At 33.2% G+C, this 26,555-nt stretch overlaps 1 protein-coding gene across 1 annotated transcript; it reads left to right on the forward strand.

Annotated features, from left to right (window-relative positions):
- Positions 1-13,188: 13,188 nt before the first annotated feature.
- On the forward strand, positions 13,189-24,617 carry LOC129231139 (homeobox protein Hox-A6-like). The gene is made up of 2 exons (XM_054865386.1): positions 13,189-13,780; positions 24,217-24,617. The coding sequence occupies exons 1-2, from the start codon at positions 13,189-13,191 to the stop codon at positions 24,615-24,617; spliced, it is 993 nt and encodes a 330-aa protein (XP_054721361.1).
- Positions 24,618-26,555: the final 1,938 nt, after the last annotated feature.

Consider the following 26,555-nt stretch of genomic DNA (forward strand, 5'->3'; position numbering starts at 1 on the left):
AAATCATGACGAGTTCATCATTTTTGTGTAAAGAAATGATGATTAAATTAATTAAATAAAAAACGAGACCAAATCAGAAGACATAGCGTGGACAATAAAAAATATATAAATTAATAAAAAAAAAATCGCAAGACTTTCACACACAGAAAAAAAAAACTGAACTAAACATGCGCGCTATTAAAATGTTTCCGAGCAGTAAATTCAAAAATATTTTGCACAAACATTCTTAAATATAAATGATCTATTATCAACCCTGACATTACTAGGGGGGACCACAAATACAAACGTGACTGAAACTGAAAAAAAAAAGTTAGATAAGCTTATGTTCTCGGTAGCATGGTGTTCTCGAACCAAGAATGTTGGTAAATATTTATTTTTACGAACTGAAAGATCTTTTGAACTTGATTTTCATTTTAGTTGTAATTTATTTTATTATTATTATTATTATTATTAGTTTTGCAGTAATAACTTTTAAAAAACATTACTATTTATGAGCCAATTACTACAGTATTCGTTTCGCTCTCAAGGATTTGGTGTAAATATAAGAGTAAGGTATAAGAAATTTACATATTTTTGGGACCTGAAGCTTTAAGTTTTTGGATGATAAAACAAAAGTGTTGAAAGATCGATAAAATAGAAAAACGATAAATCTTTCGTCGCTTAAGTAAATAATTTGTCTTTTTTCTATCCTGGTCCAAGCTAAGCACATGGGAAAAGAAAGGTGAAAAAAGAAAAAAAAATCTTCGTTCTTTAGAAATGGAGTCGACCTTTTTAACCTACTTCACTTGTTCTCTGGAAGTGCTGTGAATGACGCCGAAAAATAATGGACCTACATTTGAAATATGTAGTTCGAACAACAATTTCGCGCCTTGTCCTGCTTTTTTAAACTTTAAGCCCCGAAGCTGCTTGACATATTGCTTTAAAACAGCTTTGATGGTCTGACTGCGCTGAATCCGTTAGAATCGACTCTTCTAAAAGTTCTTCTGGAGCAGTAATGAATTTTATCAAGAGCTTGCTGTGAATTTGAATCGATGTTAGTTATAGATAAGTTTCGGTTAATTCCCTTATTTTGTATAGTAATTTTGATTTTATTAACTTGCGTTACTGATTCCGTTTTGATGTAAAATTGAAGATTTTGTTAGAAATACGTTTAAGTGATGGAAATATAGTAAGTTAAGCGTTTAGCCCCCGAAGTTGCTTGATTACTTTAAAAAAGCTTTGATTATCTGACTGCGCTGAATGGTCTGACTCCACTAGAATTGACTCTTCTAAAACGTCTGGTGCATAATGAATTTTATCAACAGCTTCTGTGGATTTGAATGTTAGTTGTCGATAAGTTGCATTAGTTCATTTATTTTGCATAGTAATCTTGATTTTAATACCTTGTGATTCTGCAATAATCCCGTATTGATGTGAAATTGAAGATTTGAAGAAAGAAATAGTGGATAAAGAACTAAGCTAATAATGTAGTAAAAATAGTAGAAAGGTAATATAGAGTATTTTTCAATGTCGGTTTCCTCAGCGAATTAGAGGATTTTTAGTGTTGGAAAATGCTTGGCGATGATTGTCATCTAGCAATTGGATACATATTGATAATATACATATAATATATTATTCTGGAGGTTTAAATGAGAAATATTTTGTTATTCATATGATGTTCTGCAAAACGTCTGTGATGTATCCAGCAAGGGCGCCCATATGGGGGGCAAGTAAGGGCTCAAGTCCGTCCCCCTTAGAAAAGAAAACTTCCTTGCTTTTAGTGCTTTTTTCTTTGCAAAAATGTGTAAAAATTTCTTTTCCAGCCATTATTGAATAAGTTATTGAAAATGTCAAATTTTAATATCTCTAATCTGTACTGAAATCGGTTTCCATGGGGAAAATATCCTGCTTAAATCATGGGGAAAATTTTTGAGCCCCCCCCCCCTTAAAATTTTGCATATGGGCTCCCTTGGTATCCAGGGCTTAATTTACATGGGAGCTCATGAGAGCTTAGCGCTTGTACTTCCTTTCAATTTTATATTCTGTACATTAGACGAAGTTAAGGTTATTTCCGGACGATTGAAAACGAAACTACAGAAGTATTTTCGTTTTTAATCGTTTCTACAGAAGTATTCTTCGCTCATTCATTTTTTAAAGAATGATTTGTTTGTATTGAATGTTTTTCTTAACATTATTAGAATCGTGGATTTTTTAGCACTATGAGCAGCACTTGTGAAATAACACATCGTTTTCTAAACGTTTTCAAATGGTTGCCAACGTTATAACAACCATTTTTAAACGTTAGGAAACGTTTATGTTGGATGAACTACCTCGGATGGTCGACATCCGTATTATATTAAGTCTAACTACAAACCCGAATCAGTCAAAGTCATCAACCCGAACTGCAAAACCGCAGAACCACTAAACCCGAAGAACCAGAAAATCAAATTCATCACCGGTTCACAATCTTTCTCATTGTATTTTTATTCATTTATTTGCCTTTCAGTGCTGTTCCGGGGAACTTTTGCCGTTTCTCATTCAAAAGCCAATATGGCCATGCGGTAGGTAAGGCTGTATATATAAATATATGTGTGTGAGTGTGGGTATATATATATATGGGGTCTAGCTGGCCGGGGGGGGGGGGAGACTTCGCCATATAAAACGGGGTGGACGGCAGGGAGATCTGAGTAATGCATTTGCGATTAGTTCCCCTTCTGATCAATAAAACGCGAATGACACTGTCTTTCTCGTCATCGATTCCTCTTTGCTTAACCCTGTGCGTTTCAGCTCGTTAGAACAGAGGGAAGCAGTGGGGCGTGATGAAAATGTGTTTGGTCAGAACGTGCGTGTAAATATTTGTGGCCCTGGAAGAATCGGGGGAAGGGGTTGACAAGATAGATATAGAGAGAGGGATGTTAATTTAGGACGGGGTGTTGAACACCCCGTGTCGTATAAGTTAACCTGACGTACACACGAACCGCTTTGGATACGCTAACCGCGAAATTAAGATGGAATTACACAACTCTGCATCAATTTTTGTTTTTTCATAACATTTATTCGTGAAAGGGTTTTGCTTCGTTGTGCGGAAATGAAATGATAATTTCTGATTGAACTATTTTGTACAAAATACTTCCCACGCTTTTTTATTCGATTTTATAAAATGTCCTTGTGCGACAATTAAATCTATGTAATGTAAATCAGTTTTCAGGTAATTTTCGCCTGCATACGTTCTATTAAAATAGATACATGCGCTATTTTGAATTTTTATTTTTCCTCCTGTTTTCAATTCCATTTGACGTCTTTATTTTCTCAAAGTTGCAATTACAAAGTTAAAATATTTTATTTATAAAGTTTTATCATCCGAGAGTTATAAAAAAATTGTCGAGTTTCAGATCCAAATTTATTCCATTTTGGCAGCTATTAATATTATAGGCGTTTTATTATATTTGCTATTTTCATACGATACCTAAATTTCACAATATGGAGATAAGTGTCAAACCCTTTTTGTCACTAATTCAGTGTATACCTATATTTTAAAAAAATAATGAACAAATAATAAAAATGTACGTGAGAAAATCCATTTTTCACCTAGTCATTTTATTGTCAGAAGTAGGTATTAATTTTGTATCAAATGAGAAATGTAGGAGGCTCAACGCTGAAAACGGCCGCTGAAATAAGTGATAACACTTGAAAGTACAAATGGCGTACCCAATCATGAGTTCAAAACATACAGTGCTTCTGCTTAGCATTAAAAGAAAGTGAAGTTATACAATTACGAAAATGTGCATTTTTTAAACAAAATGACCAAAAACAAAAGTAATTATAATTGTTTTACCAAGTAAACTTCCACTTTTAATCGTGTTACAAGATGTCATAAAAACATGTATCAATATACTGACCTGATTTGTACATTTTATAAAAAAGAAAGAAAACAAATTAAAAATTGTGTTTAATCTTATTTTTACCACCTGTGAAACAGACTAAGGTACATAAAAATATATATGTACGCAACTATTAAATTTTTGAAAAAGTAGGATATAATGTGGGTTTGAAAAATGTAATATATATTTACTCCCCTCCCCCCGCCTCCCTTTTTTTTGTGAACGGGTTAAGTAAGTCAAGTTTTTTTATTTTTATAATTGATGTACAGAATTTTTAGTGCATTTAAGAGATGTTACCTATATAGTGTTATAAAATGGAGAGGAATATAGAATTTTTTCTTTGGGGAATAATTGTCTTTAAACTCATGCTGAAACATTTTTAGGCTTTTTTGGTCGTTAACTTTATTATTTGTTTCAACTTTCATGGGATTAATATGCTTCATTTAAAACCCTTGCTGCACCTGATACACTAGCAAACACTTCATAAACACTTCACCGTAACTATTTCATCTTCATATTGGCAGTGTATTCCTCTTTTATTGTTTTGAAGTAAATCAATACCAGTAAATTGTTTGAATTGATTTCTATTTTTTGACACATATAACTTGAAAAAATTTAATTGCTTCGTCTTCAAAGAATTAGATGTTTGAAATTGTTTATTCCGACTACCAAAAATGAAAAAATAAATGCTTGAAATTTTACCATTTTAAAATTATGAATACTCTATAGCACATTTGTACTAAGAAATCATACTGCCGTATGATAATAATGTGACCCTTAACTGGTGAAGCAGGGTGTCTTACAACTCATAAGAACTGAACTTCTGCATTTAAACATTTTGTTAAATTTTTACATAGTGCTTTATATGTGTATGTATGCAACTTACGGTCCTGTTTTTATTTTTTATTTGCACAAATAAAAACAGTCGGTTCTCGGTTAACCGCCCTTAACGGGCGGACGGAGAGGCGGATAAGTTAAATTGGCGGATAACAGGGAGAGTTTTATTAATGAATAAATAATAAATGCTAAAGTAATCTTACGAATCAACAGATGCCATTGATTCATTTTTCATTACCAATTTAATGCCATTTGAGGAATTCCCCCAGTAAGAGACAAACAGATCCCGTACACGCACTGATACGCGCAAGCTGTCAACTGACACACTCACTGACGCTATCGGCACGCTATTTTTCAACGATTTTTGTCGCATAAATTAATTAATTAAATTAAAAAATGTAAATGCCGTGGTACGGCCGATAACCCTTAGTGGCAGATAATCGAAGTGCGGATAACCGGGACTCAACTGTAATGCAAAAACCATTAGAAGTTTTCCTACTTAAATTTGCTAAATTTTGTGATGTGCAAAAGCAGTATTATGTTCAGGTTATATACGCCACACCAGCGATACGAAACGAATCACCTCGTTACTTAAGTTTGCAATATTTATATTGCATTTGCGCGGCGAAAGGTTTGCAATTCATCTGGTAAAAACTCGTTTATTAAATTTTTTAACCTTCACTTGTAACACTGCAAAGTAAAATGCCCAATATATCAACCAAATAATTATTTGGTTGATATATTGGGCAGACAATTATCCTCTCGTTTTGAAATAAAACTCCTCGGTTAATAAAACCAATCTATGGGCAACGAAGTGCAACAACCCGTTCCATAAATCTCCTCCATCCACAAACTCTATAACCATCTCTGCTATAGACGCTCGCATGGCTTGGACAAGTGGCACGAGCATGCAAGATGAATACCAACTGACATGAACCACACTGCAATATCCCTGTTAAAGAAGTGATCGGATTGCATAGTAGTTTTTGCATTACAGTAGAGTTCCGGTTATCCGCCATTCGATTATTTGCCATTCCGGGTTATCCGCCGCACCACGGCATTTACATTTTTTAATTAATTAACTAATCGAAGGGCAGATAACCGGGACTCCCCTGCAATGCAAAAACCATTGAAAGTTTTTCTACCTAAATTTTGTGAAGTGCACAAGCAATATAATGTTCGGGTTATACACGCCTCATTACTTACGTTACAAAACGAATCACCTCGCCACTTAAGTTTGCAATATTTCAACTCAATGATCATGCATTTGCGACGGGGAAAGGTTTGCAATTCATCTGGTAAAAACTCGTTTAATAATTTTCTCCCCTTCGCTTGTAACACACTGCAAAGTAAAATGTCACCACTCGGAATTATCTGGTTGATATATTGGGCGGGCAATTATCCTCTCTTTTTGAAATAAAACTCCTCGGTCAATAAAACCGATCTATGAGCAACGAAGTGCAACAACCGTTCCATAAATCTCCTCCAACCACGAGCTCTATAAGCATCTCTGCAAGGCGCTCGCATGGCTTGGACAAGTGGCACGAGCATGCAAGATGAATACCATCTGACATGAACCGCACTGTAATAGCCCTGTTAAAGAAGCGATCGGATTGCACAGCCCCCTTGCCCCCCTGCATACACTCAAAGGTGGTCTGAGGCGCGTTTTCGGCGGCTAATAAAGAACCTACCGACTGCGCAGATTGCTAATTGGAGATATAAATAATTTTTTCTTGATTTGTTGGCGAAGGGGGAGCGGTTTGATGCCAAGGAGAAAGTTTCAATTCTATTTGTTAGTGTTTTTCAGAATGGTAGTTTTTCCCGCTCGTTATTTAAAAAAAAAAAAAAAAAACCTTACGAGCAAAAAATCAAATATTTTTTTCTGAAAAAAAAAAAAAAATGTTGAAGAAGATCTCTTTAAAAAGCAGAAAAAAATGTCTCCTATTTAGCTTTGCCAAATTAATGATAAGACAACGAAGAGTGTTGGCTAAAGGCCCATTGTTTTATAACCCGTTATAAGTGGAGTAATTGCGAAAAAAATCGGAGGGGATATGGTTAGTTTTAATCCTTTCTACGGTGGAAGAAAAGGACAATTTCTGAGCTTCATGGGGAATATCCTCAAATTCTCCCCCCCCCCCGGTACATCCGGGTACACTCTTGGCCTACTATATCAAGTTTCAGACTCAAGACATAGCAGTGATTCTGAGTGGCTGTATGATGAATTTCAAGGGGATTCCAATGACCATGACAGTTTTATTGTCCTTCCTTTTTAGCGTTTATTTAAATGGCAACAAGTTGATGCCTTGATTCTATAATGCATAAACGAATGAAAAGCAATTTGTCAATATGGATAAGAATTTTTAAATACATCAATCGCGCTAATATGGGGGGGGTAAGTGGGGGCTCAAGCCCCCCCCTAGAATTTAGAACTTCCTAGCTTTTAGTAATTTTTTATTTGTAAAAAATGTATAAACATTTCTTCTCCAGCCGTTAATGAATACGTTATTGAAAATGCCAAATTTAAATAACTCTAATCTGCACTGAAATCAGTTTCCATGGGGAAAAAATCCTGCTAATCCATGGGGAAAATATCTGAGCCCCCCCCCCCTAATAATTTTGCATATGGGCGTAAAAACCGTCATTATATTGTTTAATCCGTTAGACCATACCAAAAAAAAAAAAAAAGAAAGGTTTAACGGTGTGGTGATACTTTATATTATGATACACAATGGTTCCTTCTATTCAAATATGTAGAAATTACTAGCCAAAGTGAAATGTATAGAAATTATTAGCCAAAATATTTTCGTAACAATGTCACATCTGTGCAAATGGATTGAGTAGGTTTATTTAGTTATTATTATTATTTTATTTATTTTTTTGATGATCGATGCTAATAATTTTTTAATAGTCCCTGAGAATTCTAAAACTAATTTCATGATGATGTAAGAAACGACTGTATAATTTAAAATTAAATAAAAAAAAATTATTTATTTTTATCAATTACTTATTTGTTTTGTTTTATTTATTTATTTTTTTTTTCGCAACGAAAATCACTTATAAATTAGCAGTTATATCTTTATGTTTTGAAGAAAAAAGAAAAAATATTATACTATTTAAAATCATAATATCTACAAATGAAATTTAACATTTTAATTGTGTCATGGCGCAGCTAAAATTCCTAATTTTCCTCTTAAGAGGGAGTTGATCATAACGAGCCAGAATTTCCATTTGAGAAGGGAGGTATAACGTCCTTACTTTATCATACAAGGATTTGCAACATGGCTAAAAAAAATCTAGAGTTCAAGAAGGGACCCCCCCCCCTTTCTTGAACCCTAACAAGTTCTCCCAAACCCAATCCTGCCTTACTGTGCCCCGAAAAAATATAATAGTGGCATTGTTTTTTTTTTTTTCTCTCTTTTTTTCCCCTCAATTGGTCAATATTGATCGTAGTCAATTAAACGAAAAAAAAAGTAGAGTTTAGAAATCGGTTTTGTTTCTTGACCAGGAAAATGCTAACTTTTCAATTAAACCGCGCTGTTAATGAGCTGAAGCAGAAAAGACGTAATAGTTTCGCAGGGTGGGTCAAACCCGTGACGTTTCATGCATCCTTACCCCCTTCACTGATTCCTTAGAATAGGATTTAAGCTCTAAGAACTGGGGGTGGAGTCGAAGAAAAGAGGAATAAGTAGGTGTTAGAACTCGTACCTGACCAATCAAATGGCGATGATCAACCTACTTCCCCGGCCTATTTTTAATGACTTACCATGCTTTTGGATTTTGGTGAAGTAGCCTTTAAATTGCTGATGACAACGAAAAAACTTCTTGGTCTCAATTTCCCATTCCAGCCGTGAGATAAAGAATGTTCGAATCCGCAGAACAGAATTAAATGATCCAGACAAAGCGTTTAAATTTAATTTCCTCTTGCAGTTGCTTCAACGCTTCAGCTGGCATCTAACGTTCCGTTCAAAGAAATGGCGAGATTCGATTCAAAAGATTAACTGAGTGATTATTTGGGAGTAGACCAGATGACTGATAGCTCACTTCGTTTTGAATTTCCAGGAAACAATGAATCCGGAAATTAAGGAAAAATTTACGAAGGAAAGTCAGATCGATGATCAAGTTAATTTTAGATTATCTTTGCGCATCGGGGGAAAAAAAAATCTAAAATTTGGCATGATCTCATGAACATTCATTGTGAGTTAGCTCTATGGTTTGTTTCTAAAAGAAATTATGCCTTTTAATTTCAGGATTTTTTTTTTTTTTTTTTTTTTGAGTCGTCTTTTCGGAAACAAATAAATAAATAACGACATAAAATTTATTTACCACCTTCAAAAATTTTTTTTTATCAATTTGGCTTTTTTTTAAATTTATTAATTAATTAATTTATTTATTTATTTATTTATTTTCAGCAGCGGTTCTACAATTCTTTCGATACTTGATTCATCTCCGAATATTGAAATACTGAGCTTAAACGAATTTATATATGCATAAAATTGGAAAATGTCAGATAAAAAGGGAAGTTTGTGTTTCAAAGTAATTTCTAGAAAAAATTAACGCCAAATAATAATTTACAATTATCCAACTTTTGCGAGCTGTATTACCTAAAGGAAAGTTTTAAATATTAAAATTAAAAAATATATATACATGTGCATTTACATCGTCTTTTAATAAATACAATGAACATTTAGTTTAGAAAAGTGTTCTTAAAATATCGAGCAATTGAAAATGTGTTTAGCAGAAATATATTTTCAATTCTTAAATCAAGCTTCTTAAATATTCCAACGTTGAGAAATTACTCATAGCGACGAATTACGTCACAACTTTAAAGCAAATATTGAGCGTATTCATCATGAAAGCTACCGACGATACTAAATTTAGCAGATATAACATTAAACTTTTTAAGCTTTTATGCGTTATTTTATTTTAACGCACTCAATGCGTTAAAATGTGTACTTCATCAACTAAATCCATTAACATTCTGGAATGAATAAACTTTCTGTTTCCTAAAGTGTAAAAATGTGGTTAAAATAAATATACAAATAAAACTTCTACATTAAATAGTTATCTCTTATCAGTTTTTATCATGTTAGCACTTTAAAAAATAGAAAAGTTATTCATTCGAAAGATTTAATGTGTTTATCTATAGTAGTTTAATAATAAAATCTACTAAATTAAGTATCGTCGGTAGTTTTCATATTGAATACGCCCAATTAAAAAATAGTCCAAAGGCTTGATTCCTTGAGTTGTAAGTGCTCCAGGACTTTAAACTACTACTATTATTAAATAAATCTTCTACAATAATTATGCATTATTTATTAATTAATAATAGTAATGTTCTGGTTCAAAGTCCTGGAGCACTTACAACTCTAGGCACCCAACTATTTAACATGAAGATACATTTAAAACTAACGAAGAACAAATGCGTTAAAAATATTTTATTTTTCTGAACGTTTAATGTGATGCCAATATAATTTCAATAAGAAAAAACTGTTCCAACTAAATTAATGGTTTTGAAGCTAATAACAAGGGCTTTGCAAAGGTAGGAGTTAACCATTTAAAGTCAACCGAGATACAGGAAGTGAATAAGAAGTTCATTCGAAATAATAGGAGGAGCCCAAAGGTGAATGGGTGCCGTAGTAAGAGATGACAGAAGTATTGTTAAAAGGCCCTTTCGATACAAAAGTTGCAGAAAAAATCGCTAAGTTGCAGTAAACAAGCGGAAATCGGCCCTCTTTTTGCGCTGCTTTAGCGAACAAAAGGGAAACATCTTCGACCCAGAAGAACAGGTGATAAAAACCCTGCTGCTTTGGCGCTCGAGTTTCAATTGCTTCATAAATAATATATTCTTCGACGTGGCAGAAGATACCATTGTTCGCGAAAAGGAGTGACTGGGGCAAAAGCAGATTTTGCATGCGAGTGGACCCAGGTGGAAATTAGACGCATGCTTTGGCCGAAGATTCTACAGGTTATTTTAGAGCTGAAAATATGGTATTTAGGTTCATGATATTGAAATGAGGTTGATTGGATCATTAGCGGGGCCAAAACATTCTCCTGGGGGGGGGAGGTATAGTTTGGATTGATTCTGCATCAAATATGTATCAAAGTACTGATACTTATCCTGGTTAAACCATATTATGTGTCAAATTCTCTGGTTTATGAGTATCGCTCTGCACAAAACCACTTGCATTTACTTATCCGGAACCAATTTTGTATCCATAAACGTATTCTTGTGAATTTATTTATTGGCAAATTTTCGCAAATTTGTGTCTTTTCAACGTTGATTTTATTTTAAAAATATTATTGAGTTAAGAGTTCTCAAAAATTAAGCACACTTAAAAATGCTTATAACTCCTTTTCTAGTTAATTTAGACCATTCGAGCTTCTGCACGGTGTTACCGATTGATTGGGGTATTTTATACTGGCTTTCCAATGATACCAAATTCGTAGTGATTCAGTTATGCCTTCACATAGAACGAGCAGTTTTATGTCCTTTTATGGTTTAAAATTGGAATAAAAATGAATAACATCGAACGCTAGAGAAAATGGTTCGGCGTGCGCATGCTCCGAACTAACTTTATTCAAATTTTCATGAAAATCGACCTAAATGTCTTGGCCCTAGACGAGGCACAGGGCACCACAGGGCCAGTGATCACATACTCATGGAGCCACAAACTTTCTGTTTTATTATTACTCTAAAGATAAAAAAAAAATAATGTGATTTGAATGATTGCATTAGTATCTGGAAGTATAATAAGCAATCACAAATCTATTTTTATCCATATTTTAAGAAAGAACTAAAGTGTAACAAATGACTTAGTTAAGAAACAAACAACATTAAAAGAAAAAAAAAGAGCAATTCTAAATGGCTTTAGAATATAATTGTTGTACAGAAAAACATTTTCAATGCTGGACATAATATGCTGGAATATTCTGCTTAGTGAATCTTCATTCAATAACCAATTTATCCATATGTTGTATTCAAAGCAGATCCTAAGGCATGCGATGTCGGTTATTGGTATTTTATGTAACTTTTTTATTAAAAGTGAAGAAAGCTTATCCTTAGAGAATTTTTATTCTACTGCTATGAAACAATATTTTTTAATACAAAGTAATGAAACGTGTTGCCAAATAATTCGTACCAACTGCAAGAAATAATCGATGACATAAATTTCGCATGTCAATAAATATTTATTTATTCACCTATATTTTGATGCATGCAGAAAATTTTCTCAACCGTTTGAATTTAAAAAAAAAATCTTGCAGACTTTTAAAAATTTGCTCAAAGAATAATAATCGTAACCATTGCTTAAATTTTAGTGAAAGAAGTGCGGGATATCTATAGTCATCAGAGCTTATTTTAATCTGTAAATAATCTGAACTCCGTCCAATATGTAAAATTTCATGGAAAATTGAAGAGAAGTTCAGGCCGATGCCAATCAAACCCTCATTTTAACGATAATTAAAATGAAAAAATAAATAAAAAGAAAAAAACTATAAACTAAAAATGCTGACAAATAAACAGTAAACTAAACGTGCAATAAAATAAACTAAAATTAATAAACAAATGCAAATAATGTAAAACGGGGAAAAAATGGTTTGTAAAGATATTTTATAAAATTTCAAACTTGAAAAGACCAGGAGCTAAGTTCTAGTGCAAGTTAAACCTGATTGTAGTAATAATAACAAAAAAATAATTAAAAAATAACAATTAAAAAAAATAAAACTAAAGGTAATAGCGAATGAAAAATGAACTAGAATTTAAAAATTAAAAAAAAAAAAAAAACACTAAACTAAAATTAATAAACAAATAAGTTACATAAAATAAAAACAACAGAAAAAAATGGAAAAGAAAAGCACCTTACTATCTTTAAAAAAAAGAGAGAGATAGATAAATTTTTATTGCTGCTTATCAACCCGTGATCATTTACAAAAACTAAAAAAAGCAAAAGTCAAAGAGCGCGAAGATTAGACTTTGTTGCCAGTCGTGATCTCACTTCAGCTAGCACCAGATGAAACCTCTCATTAGAAAAAGAGCTGAAGAATAGCACCGTCTAATTTGTTTGGAGAAAACCGCTGAGAAATTTAAGTATCTCAGCTATCAAGTGAGAGACCACCCGCGGAAAGGTGTGCGCTCAAAAATAAAATCAAGTTAGAATGTGAAACCCTTTCAACACCTCAGCAATAATATGAATCAGTCGAGTTGGGAGGGGGATATCCCGGGGGGTTGCACGTTTAAGTATCACTGTACTCCCCCCCCCCCCCCAGAAGAAAAAGGGATTGGGGAAAAATCGCAGCTTTTCCATCTGATCCTGTCACTGGCAAACAAGCGTGGTCTTCCCTAAGTGACACGCCGGCTCGACGCCTCTGGATTGGTCAGTGGCTGTCACGTGGTGTTGTTTTCACTGAATATGATTATGTCGGGGGAAGGCGAGGATGAACGCGCGAGTTACAGAGACGAATCACAAATCATCCTCGCGGCCCACACGACAATATGACTTCTTCCTTCAGCAATAATGCGCCCGCCACCAATTTCAATTGTCTGGAATCGGATCCACAATTTTACCTGCACGGTACAAAATACGCAGAATACGACGGCTATTCGCATCAGTATACGCCGCCGTATCCACGTTATCACCAGCCGTATTCACCGATTCGGCTGGATGTCCCTTGCAATTTAACACCCCCGCAAACGGACAAAACTCCACCATATGATTTGACATGTTTCACCAGTAGTCCTCGCTTAGGTCATGTCACCAGTGCTTTAACCCATCATGCATTTGATCTGAGCCAATGCAATCAAACTTTCTTCAATCAACATTCCACCAACGTTGGATCGTACCGATCCGATTTCAGCAATTCCGGTGCTATCACCGATATTGATTATGACAGCAGCAAAATCATATCGCCTTCATTTACTCCCCCCTCTTCAAACCCTTTTGAAGTTGCTCCGACTTCTGTTCATTCAAATGCAGCAGAGAATAACAGCTCAGGACATGCAGATTCATCTGTTTCCCCATCTAATGGTCAGAGTCAAACACCGAATCCGGCGAAAAACCTTTATCCGTGGATGAAATCGCACTCAGGTAAGTGAATGTTCAGTCCTTCATTAACCATTATTATTTTAAACATCACCACACTCCATGCAACAATAATACGATATTGAAATCATCGGAGCATAAAATCTCCACAATTGGCGAGTTTCCTATTTAACAATTTTGACCATCGCATCGATAAGGGAATGTAATGTCATGTCAAAACCGTTAAAATCTCGGTTGAATTTATATAAATAATGATTTTACTTATCAAGAAACTTACAAACCAATTGACAATATTTGCCTTTGTACGCATATGTTTTGAATAATAAATATGTGAGGAATTTTAAATTTCGCCCACAGTACATTTTTGATAACTCATGTGTAGCAAACTAAAAAAAAAAAAAAAATAAATAAATAAACACCTAGATTTAAGCCAAAAATGATATTGCAGTAAATGCTTTGGCTTTAGGAGTTTTTTTTTTTTTTTTTTTTTTCTGAATCATCCAATGTTTTAAATTGACGTAAGAATTTTTAAAAATTACGCAGCTTAATTTCCCAAAGTAGTTAAGAATGAAGAGAACAAGGAATTCGTGAAAAAGAGAGATTAACTAAAGGGAGAGAGGACGATAGCAGGAGTCCTTGTAAAATGACAAAGCATAAATCACTTCAAACTGGTGAAAAAAGACATAAGAGTGGCAGATAAGGAAAATAAAAACAAAAGAAAAGGGAGGATGAAAAAAAAAAAAAACTTAAGAAGAGAATCCCATCATCAATTAACCCAAACATCCAAGTAAAAGGTTTGCTCCTTTATTAATAAAATAACGTTAAACTGATGAGTGTGGACATTCTAAAAGCACAGGAAGCTGTATTTATCAATAATTATATTTTAAACTGTTTTGAAGAGGAAATATAGGTTATGTATGTGTTATTTACTTATGCACGGGTTTATAATAATAATATTTTGATATGATTAAATTAGTTTAACATAAAATATCATAGTTGATAATTTTCAATTAATCATTACTATTTCTGTAACTAACATCTTATGACTAGAAATTAAAAGGTTTTAGCTTTTATTTGACATCAAAAGATATTCTTTCTTTCTTGGTTATGAAATACATCTTTAAGATACTTGACGTATAAAGATATAATAAATAAATAAATAAGTAAATAAAAAGAATTAAAATAAAGAATAATTCATAAAAGGAAAGAAAAAGTTTTTTTAAATTATTTTTTTATTTATTTTTTAAAATTCCACCAGAACTATGAGCACTACTTATTTTTACTTTCATGTTTGTAAAGTATATCTTTTTGGATACTTGACGCATAAAGTTTTACATTAAAAAAAAATGAAAAAATAAATTAAATTAAAAAAAAAAAAATTATTAAGAGGGAAAAAAAGTTTGTTTTTTATCACCCGAAAAAGATAAACACTTTGCTGTTGTATTAACAACAACAATATTTTTTTTTGTTTGTAAGCTTGAGTTCAGAGCATCTAATCCCTTAATGTGTGCAGTAAGTAACAACGTATAACAGTTGTTTTCGCATTAAAGCATACGAAGCAGTGAAGCGAAAAACAAATCTTGAGAAAGACGAAAACAATCCTTTATTGTAAAACGACAAACGACGCGCTGCTAACCGCAACCGGTTTAAATTTCCACGTGAGTTTCAACGCGTTTGAAATTGGCTCCACTTGCGAACGTGCTCCTCTGTGGTTGAATGACGATCAGCAAGCTCCAGTCAACCTTTCTGCACGGCTTTTTTTAGCCTGCAGATGACTGTCAAAATGATTCATATTCTGTTATAGATTTCATTCTGATAGTTTAGACGTTTTCTGGCTACTTCTCTTTTGACATTTTTAGTCATGTAATTTTGATTTACCTTGAGATTGAATACAATTAGAATGAAACTGATGAGGATAGCTTATATTTGTTTTGCTATCAGGTATTTTGAAATATGATGAAGGGAATTTTTTTTTTCTGTGTTTTTCTATTGATACTTTTAGATATGTTTCGCTGAGGATTGTGACTGAAATCGTTTAACTATATTTATCATCTGTGAATTAAATTATTCTAAAAATTGTATAATCATTTTTCAACATTATATGAGACTTTGCAAACTTGAATAAAAATCAGGTCTGCAAGCTCCAGTCAAACTTTCGCACGGTTTTTTTTAGCCTGCAGATGACTATCAGAACGGTTCATATTCTGTTATAGATTTTATTCTGAGAGTTTTTGTAACTCAGTTAGCGTGACATTTTCTGGCTATAGGTCTGTTGATATTTTTGGCCGTGTACTTTCAATTTATATTGAAATGGAAACACAATTAGAAAGAAAATGATTTTGGTTTGCTATCATGCATTTTGTGAAATTTTTTTATAAAAGAAAAAGTACATATTTCGCTAAGGATTGTTATTAAAATTGATTAATTAGATCTGTCATGTGTGTGTTAAATTATGCTCATTTGTATGACTGAACATCAAGTCTGCAAGCTCCGGTCAACCTTTCTGTTTTAAAGCACGGTTTTCTTTGTTTCTTTTTTTTTCCATAACGAGTCAGATTTTGTTATAAATTTCGTTCCGACATTTTTTGTAATTTATTTAATATGAAAAATTCTGGCTACATGTGTATTTATTCGTTTTGGCACCTAGTTTTAATTTATGTTGAGGTTGAAGAGGACAGCTTATATTTGGTTTGCTATCGTGTATTTCATAATATGTTTTCACGAAGGAAAAAAAATGTATGTTTCGCTAAGGATTGTAACTGAAATCGATTAATTAGATCGATCATTAGTCAATATTTTACTCGAAAATGTGTTATAGTTTTTCAATGTTACATGAATCTTGGCAAGCTTGAATGAAGATCAGGTCTGCAAACTCTAGTCAACTTTAATGCGCTGCTTTTTTTAACATGTACATAACACTATGAGTCATTTGACTGTCAAAATGACTCATATTCAGTTATAGATTTCATTCTGATTGGCTTTCGCAATTTATTTAGCATGACATTTTCTGGCTATATGTTTATTGATATTTCTAATCGTGTAGTTTTAATTTATACTTTGTTTGAAAGAAGTTAACATGAAACCTTTGTGGGCAATTTACCATTGTGGGCATTTGTTATCATGTATTCTGTAAAATGTTTTCGTATTAAAGTATTATTTACAAAAGTATATAGAAGTTATATAAAAGTATTATTTCAGTAAGGATTGTAATTGAAATCGATTAATTAGACGTGCTCTTCTGTGTGGTTAAATGACGATCAGGATATGGATGAACATCCATTAGCTCATTTCTTTTTCAATGAAAAAGGCCTTCCTTGTCACGCTGAAACACGTGTCTGCAGTAATCTTCATTATGTGCTACTATGACGTTGTTATTTCTTATCTTACGTTTCATGCACAAGGGTATTTATAACCTTTACAGTAAAACCTGTAAAATTGACCATCCTTGTAAATTGACCATCTGTCCAAGTTGACCGCTATTTTCAGGCACAGAATTAGATCTTATCATATAATCCAACTTCTATAAATTGAAAACCTGCTTAAGTTGACCACTAAAGTAGCGCACCGCAAGTGGTCAACTTACACAGGTTTCACTGCACTGTGATTACTTGATTTTAACTTCTGTACCAAGGAACGAAAAGTTATTCGAACTCTGATTTACTCTGTAACACTTATTAGTCATTGTTGGATGGACTTGTTGAAAAAAGTGCAGTTAGCATGAATATTTTCAAATTTATATTTAAATTTATTTGTTATAAAATAAAATCCTTTAATATTGATCTACAAATAATTACCACATTTTATAGAAAAAAGGTTTTAAATTCAATGTTCAATTCAAAAAACTAATAATTTTGTAATAGATAATAATGTGTCTTTTAAGTGTTGCGTTATAAAAATTTAAAAGTAATGCTCTATGAGTGCTTTAAAATTAATTGTGTGTGTACCATCATTTATTAAATTCTATGTTGCTTATAATTTTAACTATTTCATTTTGCTCGCTTACTTCAGACTAGTCAAATAAGGTCACCCGAGCTGTAGAAAATAATTCAGCGGTCATCATCAGTGACTGGGGATAGTAAATAAAGTCATCACTGATTAGTTGTGGTTTGGGTGGTCTGACAGGAGCTCACAAGTCGATAAATTTTCCGCGCGATTCCAGTTGTTTTCGAAAAAGCTACATGCAATTATTCATTTCTTTGCACTAACCCCTCATTATATCGCTCCTCGTTATATCACTTATTCGGGTATATCGTGTTTTTTTTTTTTTTTCAACTCCCGTAAAATTACTGTTAAGAACATTTTGCTTCAAATTTGAGACTAACGGAAACATGGGATTTCTTAGGGTTTTTATTTATTATTTTTTTTATGTCTATGGAAAAAAAAAACATGTAGACATCTTCTATTCATCTGAATTCACTGCAGTACAATTAAGTTGCAGCTTTTGCTCTTCTTTTACTTCTAAAAAAATGAAATGTTTTAAATTCAGTTTTACGTTGAAAACGCAAGTGATTAATTTTCTTTTGCTGTTTTTATTCAGAAAACTTTCCGGATACGATAATAGTTCAATTTTTGTAGATACATATATCATTTAATTGAACTTCAGATCGTTATCTTTATGACTGTGGTTACATCGCACTTCTAGATTGATCACACTTTTTGTCGTCACATGTGCGATATAACGGTCGACTTTTTTTTTTTTTTTCTCTTTTCTTTTCTTTTTTTTTTTTTTTTTTTGAATTTATAATTATTTACTTTTTTTGGTTAATTCATGAAGCGTTGAGTTTGAATCCAATTTGATCTAATAAAATTCAAGCAGTTTGAGACTAAAAGTGTTTGAGTTCGTTCCTTGAGAATGAAAGATTATATTATCAATGTTGATAAGAGTTTGAAATTTAAACGGTAAATATTAAAATTTTATGGGAACAAAATTATGCGCAAACAAAAATTTTATAATTTACCAAACGTCGACCTGAGTTTCAAATTAATTCACGATAACGTGTTGAGATTTTTTTTTTTTTTTGTTTAACTTTTTATTTTGACTATTAATAATTTGGGAATAGGATCTTGTGTGATTTTTTGTTTTGTGACGTACTGCAAGTCGATTATTTAGTTCAATTTTGCTTTAACATGAAAAATTTTTCATTCGTTCTATGTTATATATAATATTAATTAAAATATTGATTAGAAACATATTTAAAAATAAGCAACAAACAAAAGAAATATGAATTTTTATACGCGTAGTCATTCCCCCTTTTTTATTTAAGTGGAAGAACCTTTGACAGGACATCTAACTGGCTGTATTATCTTCCAAATTTCAAATTGAAATTACGTTTTGAAGTGATTGTGATGTCACGTTCAGTTCTTCATTCATTTTCAATAATCCAAAACAGTTTTTTACACAACATAATAAAATGTTTGAAGCAAAGTACATAATGCATATTCTCGACGTGCTTTGTCTGAATTTATTCATGCATTAATCTATTCACTAAACAAAGTTTAAGTATATATTTCATTTTTAAAGTAAAGCTTTTATGAAATGATTAACCAACAAGAGGGGGGAAAATCAATTAATTCTCTCTACGTGTCTCAGAGTAAAATTCAGCCAAAGTTCCAACCATGTACCTAAAAAAAGTTATTTACTGAAGAAAAGAACGTTTTGAAGAAGATAAATTACTGCCAGTAGAAAGAAAATGATGAATGAATTTTTCTTATTATCCATTATGAGAAACACGAAGATAACAAACCCCCACCCTTCTCTTCTTAGCAAAACTTGATCAATTCTTATTCAGACTTGTATAATACCTAACCACGAAACATTTCGTACCTGGTTCCTTTTTTTGACATTAATCTCCAAACCACTCGTGGTAAAAACGAAAGTCATTGATGTGTGAAGTGGTCTTGATTAGAATTGAAAAATATAATTATTAGGTTTTCTAGACAGTTATTGCTTTTCTTGATTATTTCTAACAATTTAAACATGCATTCACAGGCCTTAAATATTTTGACGAGACTTCAATTCAGGTGTCAATTTTTACGAATTGGATGAGGAAGTGCAATACTTTTGTACTTCAACCCATATCAATAAAACCATACTGCAGTTCTTTAAAATATCACTATGTCCTAGTTTTTATGTCTTATTCAGATTTTTATACGCTGTTAAAGCTGCGGGTTGCATAGAATACTTTTTAGGGTGACACGTTGTAGCACCAGAGGCACACCCTTAAAGATGCCACTTTGCCATCTGTGTCACCCTTAAGGGTACCAGAAGGAGCCATAGATAGCCAAATGGCACTCATAGGGTAGTGAGGGACACTGGTGCTACAACGTTTCACCCTAAAACACACCCCACAGGTGCCATATGCAACTTGTTGTTTTAACAGTGTATTAACTAATCGCCAAACCTTTCCGTACCTGGCATCTTTCTTGATAATCATCTCCTAGCCACTCATGGTCAAAAACGAAAGTCGTTGATGTGCAATATAGGCATTTTATCGAACCCATCTTTGAATATTTAATAAATAGTTCACAAGTAATTAATTTCATAAACTAAATATGTAGTTATATGAAAGTAAAATGGTTTATAGGATTTCAGGAAATATGTCATATTTCATTAAAAATTTTTATTTAAAAATTAGGGGGTCATTATTTGCCGTAGAAATGTAGTGATAAGGAATTACTCCGGATAATGTTACAATCGATAAGGAATTACAGTAGAGTCTGTAGAAAGTTTTTTCACAATATATCAGCAATATCGTTGAATCAACGGTTATTTTCTAGTAATATGCATACAAATTATGTAGCTTCTGCAGATTAGTCTTTAAGTAGTTACATTTTATAGAGCACCATAGACTACAGACATTCTCTACCAATTTTAGAGACACTAAACGTGGAAACTATCGACACGTAGTGTAGACTTTTATTTAAAACAAGAGGTGGGAAAGAAATGTTCAAATCCTTGATATTTTATTGCAAATTTATTGTACCCCTTAAGGAACCTATGTGTCCCCTAAATTCAAAAGTTTTTTTTATAAATCATCGAATACATGTAACTTAATGACTATATTTTTCGATGTTACTGAGGCATCAGGATCTCAAGATTTGCAAAAAGAAGTAAATAAATAAATAAATAAGTAAATAAATAGAGATAGATAGATAAATAATATGAATAAATAAATAATAAGTAATAAGTAAATTATTTAAATCTTGCAAGCACACGTAACGGTTAAACGTTTTAAAATGCTTGACACAACGTTGACAGTTCTGTTAAAAACGCTTTTTTAAGCGAAGTGTGCTATCTGGAATAATACACAGTAATATTATTTTGAACATATCACATTTTTGCAGCCACGCTTTTACTTTTGTTCATCATTAGTTTTTAATTGGAGATTAAATGTAATTAAATTGGAGATAAAACTTTCCAAACGTTTCTGAATTGAATAAATAAATTGATCTTTTTTTTTTGGGAAAATAGTTTTCGCTTTTCATTTGGTATGGACCATAGAGACACATACAATCCCATCATTTTCCACAAAACTTGGCTACTTAAAGAGTACGTAAGTCATTTAACTCTTTTATGTATGAAAAATATCCACACTCTCTCTACCGCAAGGATCTTTAAAGAATTAAAGAGATTCATTCACGAATCAAAGATAATTATCTGGCATGCAAAGAGAATATCGTCACATCATTTCAGTTTTCCACCATGCTTCTATTCCCCATTTCAAGCTAGGACAAGTAGGAACAAATTTCTTGACTAAACCTCGATATCGACCAGCTCTTGCTCTTAAAATCAAGATACACGAGCTGGGGGATAAAGTTAGAAGACGGATAGATTAAATAAACTAATCAAGTTCATTAAGGTCCATGTTGTTTCGGGGTTCCTTCTTCTTATTAGATATCCATTTCCACTGCGTTCGGCCAAAGCTGTCTTTAAAAAGCGTCTTCATTGCCAATTTTTACATGCTCTTTCTGTCTACTGAAGAATTGTTTTCAAAATCCCATTTTGCATAACAAGATATTTTTCAGCCAGATAGTTATTTGGCCATGATTTGGAGCGTTGTTCTGTGTTAGACTTGATATTTTTGTGTGTTCTGATTGGCATGTTTATATGTTAAAAGCTGATTCATGGACATCTTGGAGTTGTTTAAGAAGCTCAATATTTTAAGTATGTTCTTTCAATCTGAAGGATGTTGATCTGTATCTTAAACTCTTTTCCGTCGGGTAAGAAAAATAACATAAGAATTTAAATAAGAATGAAATGTTTCTTAGAGCAGAAGTAGTTAATTCGAAAACTATTTCTGTCACAAAAAGCTGTAAGCAAGCGCACCATAGCTGAAACTAAGGTAAAATTTTCTTCACTTTTATCTTCACTTTTCGAGATGAAGCCGTGCCATGTTTGCGTACCTCTCGCAGGTGTGCTAAAACAGTTTTTGCTGTCAGAGTGAAGATATAATTTAATTGGTTTGCTGAAAATATTTTAGCAATAGTATAAAGTTATGCTCAGTTTCCTTGAGGTATTTTGATTTCAGCTCGATTATACCTATTAATTACATATCGACGGGACCAAAATAAGGGTCTCTGCTGAATGCTGTAATTAATATTCGGTATATTTGCTTCAATGTTACTGTACCGCGATTGGAAAAATATGTACCGGTGTCTTGCATCTCTGAGGCGCTTTTTTGTCAATGCTTAAATTTGAGAACTTTGGAAATGTAAGCAGGGGCGTGCACAGAAATTTTGGAGCCCGTCACAAATGACTTTTAAGGGTCCCCCTCCGTATTGTGTACGCCTACGTCTCTATATACACATATTTCACCCCTCATTTTAAAAATCTCGGGACCCCCTTCAATCTTTGGCCCGGGCTAACAGGTGTCCCTTCTCTCTCTCCTCCCCCCCATGTCCACGCCCCTGTATGTAAGTAATCTTTGTGAAGCGAAGTTTCTAGACTCTTTTAACTGCTTCCATTTCCAAGCTCAGAACTTTAGGTTTTGATTAAAAAAAAAGTTCTTGGTAATCTCAAAACTCTTGCATGCAGTAGCTTTTGCTTCTTCAGTATATAACGTTGGTTATATACTGCTCGTTAAATAAATTCAAACTAACTAAACTTAAATTTAGTGTAGATAATTTTTAAATTTGATATTATGCTCTGTAGTTTAAAATAATTTGAACGCAAATGTGTTTAAGCAAACAATATTCGTAAATATATTCATTACAGAATCCAATTTCTAACAAAAAATAATAATAAAAATACTTTATTACCTGTAGTCTACAACACTTTCATATACAAACAGCCTGAACTCCGTCCAATATGTAAAACCTTATATGAAATTGGAAAGAAGTGCATTAGCTGTGCTCTCGTGAGCTCACTTGCAAATATACCCAAGCTTAATAACGTGATATTAAATCTCCCATTTTATTAGATGTGAATAATATATGTGTCAGCTAAATAATGATCATTATTGCAGTTTTATTTGACCTTAGAAACGTATTGGCTGAATATGACATTAAAAATAAATAACAATAAAATATGTTACTCCTCACATTTGGCATGGTAATTTTGCCTCTTTTAGTATTTGATTAGAACGTCAGAATCTGAGAACTTCTATCTTTGTTTTAAAGGATGTAGTTATATTGTCTTGATTTCGCTTTTATCGACTCGTGACAACATTCTAGTTTTTGCTACCCTTTTCTTGCTTCTTCGAATGGCAATGACTTTGCGGTTTAATCAAAGACAAGACAGATGCATTTATGTCAGTATATCTGTACCTTGGAGCAACAACAACCGGCATAAGATTTTGTCCAAATTTAATTCCATACCTTGGAACAACAGCACTCAATTTCAAATTTTGTCCTAATGTATCAGTTCAATTTGGTCAAAACTGACATTTGTTCTTGCTGTGCCAAGGTACAAAATTAAATTTGGTCAAAATGTAACATTGGTTGTTATTGTTCCAAGATACAGATCCACGAAGAAGGCAAAAATTCCGACGTTTTGATACGATTCTGAAAAATATGTATTGCACAAATGTTGTATTGGAACCTCGATAATTCGAGCGCATGTAATCCCATCATCTATTTGTCCGAACACTACCAACGTATGACTTAGTTCAAAGTTCAGTATGAAGTTTTACGCCCCTCCACCTCCCTTCTTCCACCACATTTGGTTATCAAACATCTTTAGATCTATTTTGACTAAGGCAGATAGACTAGTGGTGAGTGTATCGGACTCGGAATCAGAAGATTCCTGGTTCGATCGGATCCTCCGGTATCGAGGACTGGAGGTGGACATGAGGATAGATTGGTGCTTACATTTTTCGGAGGTCGCTTTAGCCTTTAGTTCATTTATTTATTTATTTTTATTTTTTTAATCTGACGGAACTGGTGTCGTGGATGCTTGTAGGATGATGTAGATAGTTGATTTATTTCTAAATCATTAGATAAAAATTGCATACATTTTATTAATAAATGATTTTCTTTTACAGACTCCGCACCGGGTCCCAAAAGGAGCAGGCAAACGTATACTAGATATCAAACTTTGGAACTGGAGAAAGAATTTCACTTTAATCGGTATTTGACGAGGAGACGTCGAATCGAAATTGCTCATACACTAGGACTCACAGAGCGACAGATAAAGATTTGGTTCCAGAATCGCAGGATGAAAGCCAAGAAAGAGAACAAATTTCCTTCACCAACTTCAAGCTCCTTGGCTAGTCCAACCAACCAAAGTTGCAATCAAAACAGTAATTCCTCAGACATCTCAGATGTTCTCCATAGCAAGGACGACTTATTGCACATGAACGGACTTCGGGATCACATTGCTCGTGTTCAAGCAAAAGATGATATCTTATTGCTTCATCATCAAAGAGATGCTTTAATTACTTAAGGTCTGTACAAGTCGTGTTGGAAATTCATATCATTTAGTAATATATGCAACTTTGTTTTCTCACGAAATATAGATTTTATTTATGCGTGAATTTCTGCTTTGTGTGTGTCTGTGAAAAATATGAAAGTTTTTGAAGTATGCTATCCCTTTTCCTAAACTTTGCATTTAAAGAAAAAGTTTTTTTTAAGCAGAAATTCACGGATACGAAACTAAGTTCTAGTCAGTTATAATAAGTGAATAACTTATTTTTCTTCCTATTTGTGTTGTATGGCAAAGAAAAGTTAAAAGCAACATTTATGGTTTTGGATTGCTTTATAAATGAATATGAGCTTGTTTCCGGCTTCATCTTGAGATTGCCGATGGGACCAACTGCCTTCATATTCAGGTAACTTGTTAATTGTCGAAGTGCTAAGTTATGACGTCAGTGTCTATTATCTGGCTCATCGCCAATACGAGAAACAAGTTCAAAGAAGCGAAGTTATCTTAAAAATTTATAGCAACTATTAAAAGTGAAAACTTCAGTCAAATATGTGTATGGTAAAGCCACCAGTGGTTGACACTGCACTAATAGTGTCAACTATTAGTTGAAATACAAGAAAAAGTAAACCAACAAGAGAAGTTGTGCAATTGTACAAAAATATAAAATGAGTGTTTAAATTTGGAATGCTTATCTTTCAGCTTATTCTTGTAGCTAATCTTACGGTGAATGTGCGTTTCTCTCGTTAATTTACTTTTTCTTTATGAGTGTCAACTACTGGTGGTTTTACCTTAACGAAGCTTTATTTTTATTATACTTCATGCTTGAAATAGGTTAGAAATTGTGCTGTCAAAAATGGAATAGAACTCAAAATTGAAAATAACTTTGAAAAGACGCAAGAATCAGTTTTATTATTTTTTTAACCGCTTCATTTATGCGAATATGCATGGAAACTTTCGAAAAAAAAAATCCCATCGAGACAATGTTTTCTAATGTGCGTATGAATATTAAAATACGTAATACAGTTGTCAAAAATGAATCCAAAGGAATGAAAGAAAACCTTTTCGTTTCCATAGGATGCCTTTGTTGATCTCAAATTAATCTCTTTTTAGATCCAGGTGCAATACTGAGGAATAAATCTATTAATCCTGAGCTGTCATTTTTTTAAACTAACCCTTCTTCTTCTGACATTCCGAGACTGTTGCATTGGTGACGGCTGTCAGAAGGTAACGTCCGTGAACCCCCAGATGTTCCCTCCCCACCCTTACTGTCCACAATTTACGATGTGAAACTTACAGCAAAAAGGCTGATCTTTAGGAAAGGGGGTTCCTGGACCTGGAATATTTCCATCGGCAAAAAAGGCCCCGGGGCTACAAGAACACCCATCTAGGTCTTCCACTCCCACCTCTAAAGCGATTCTTTGCAAGAACCATTAGTCTTTTTCAGCCTTTTACCCTTTCTATATTCCCCTTCTGTTGTTTCACGCTTTGACAATGAGCCCCTTGCCTTTGGGCACTAAGCGACACATATCACCTGCTTTCTGGGTACATAGCAGGAGGACCCCTATCTCACTTTTCAAAGACCACAACCGTGATGGTTTTATGATACTTACCGTTTCAAAACGATCTGTCCCGGCGTTTAGGTTGGAATTCTGGGCCCTCTTCCTGTTCTTTCAGAGATCAAGGGGCTTTTAGGGCCGTTTACTGCCATACTTGCTTTTCTTCTGTTTCAACAAGCAAAGTTCAACGGAGCCCCCGGTCAGTCATATGGAAAATTGAGGTATGTATGACTTATTGACTTATTTTTGTCTTTTCATTTTTCCATTGTGTAGATCCGTCGCATATTGGCCTTGACCTCAGCTTCGTCCTTTGAGCTTTGTGTTCGTGAATGTGAAAGAAGGGCTCATTCATCATTTTATGATTGACATGTATTCAGAAATATTCCGCTCAGTGTTTATTAAA

The sequence above is a fragment of the Uloborus diversus genome, chromosome 10 (genome assembly GCF_026930045.1).
Source record: "Uloborus diversus isolate 005 chromosome 10, Udiv.v.3.1, whole genome shotgun sequence".
Taxonomy (NCBI): Eukaryota; Metazoa; Arthropoda; class Arachnida; order Araneae; family Uloboridae; genus Uloborus; species Uloborus diversus.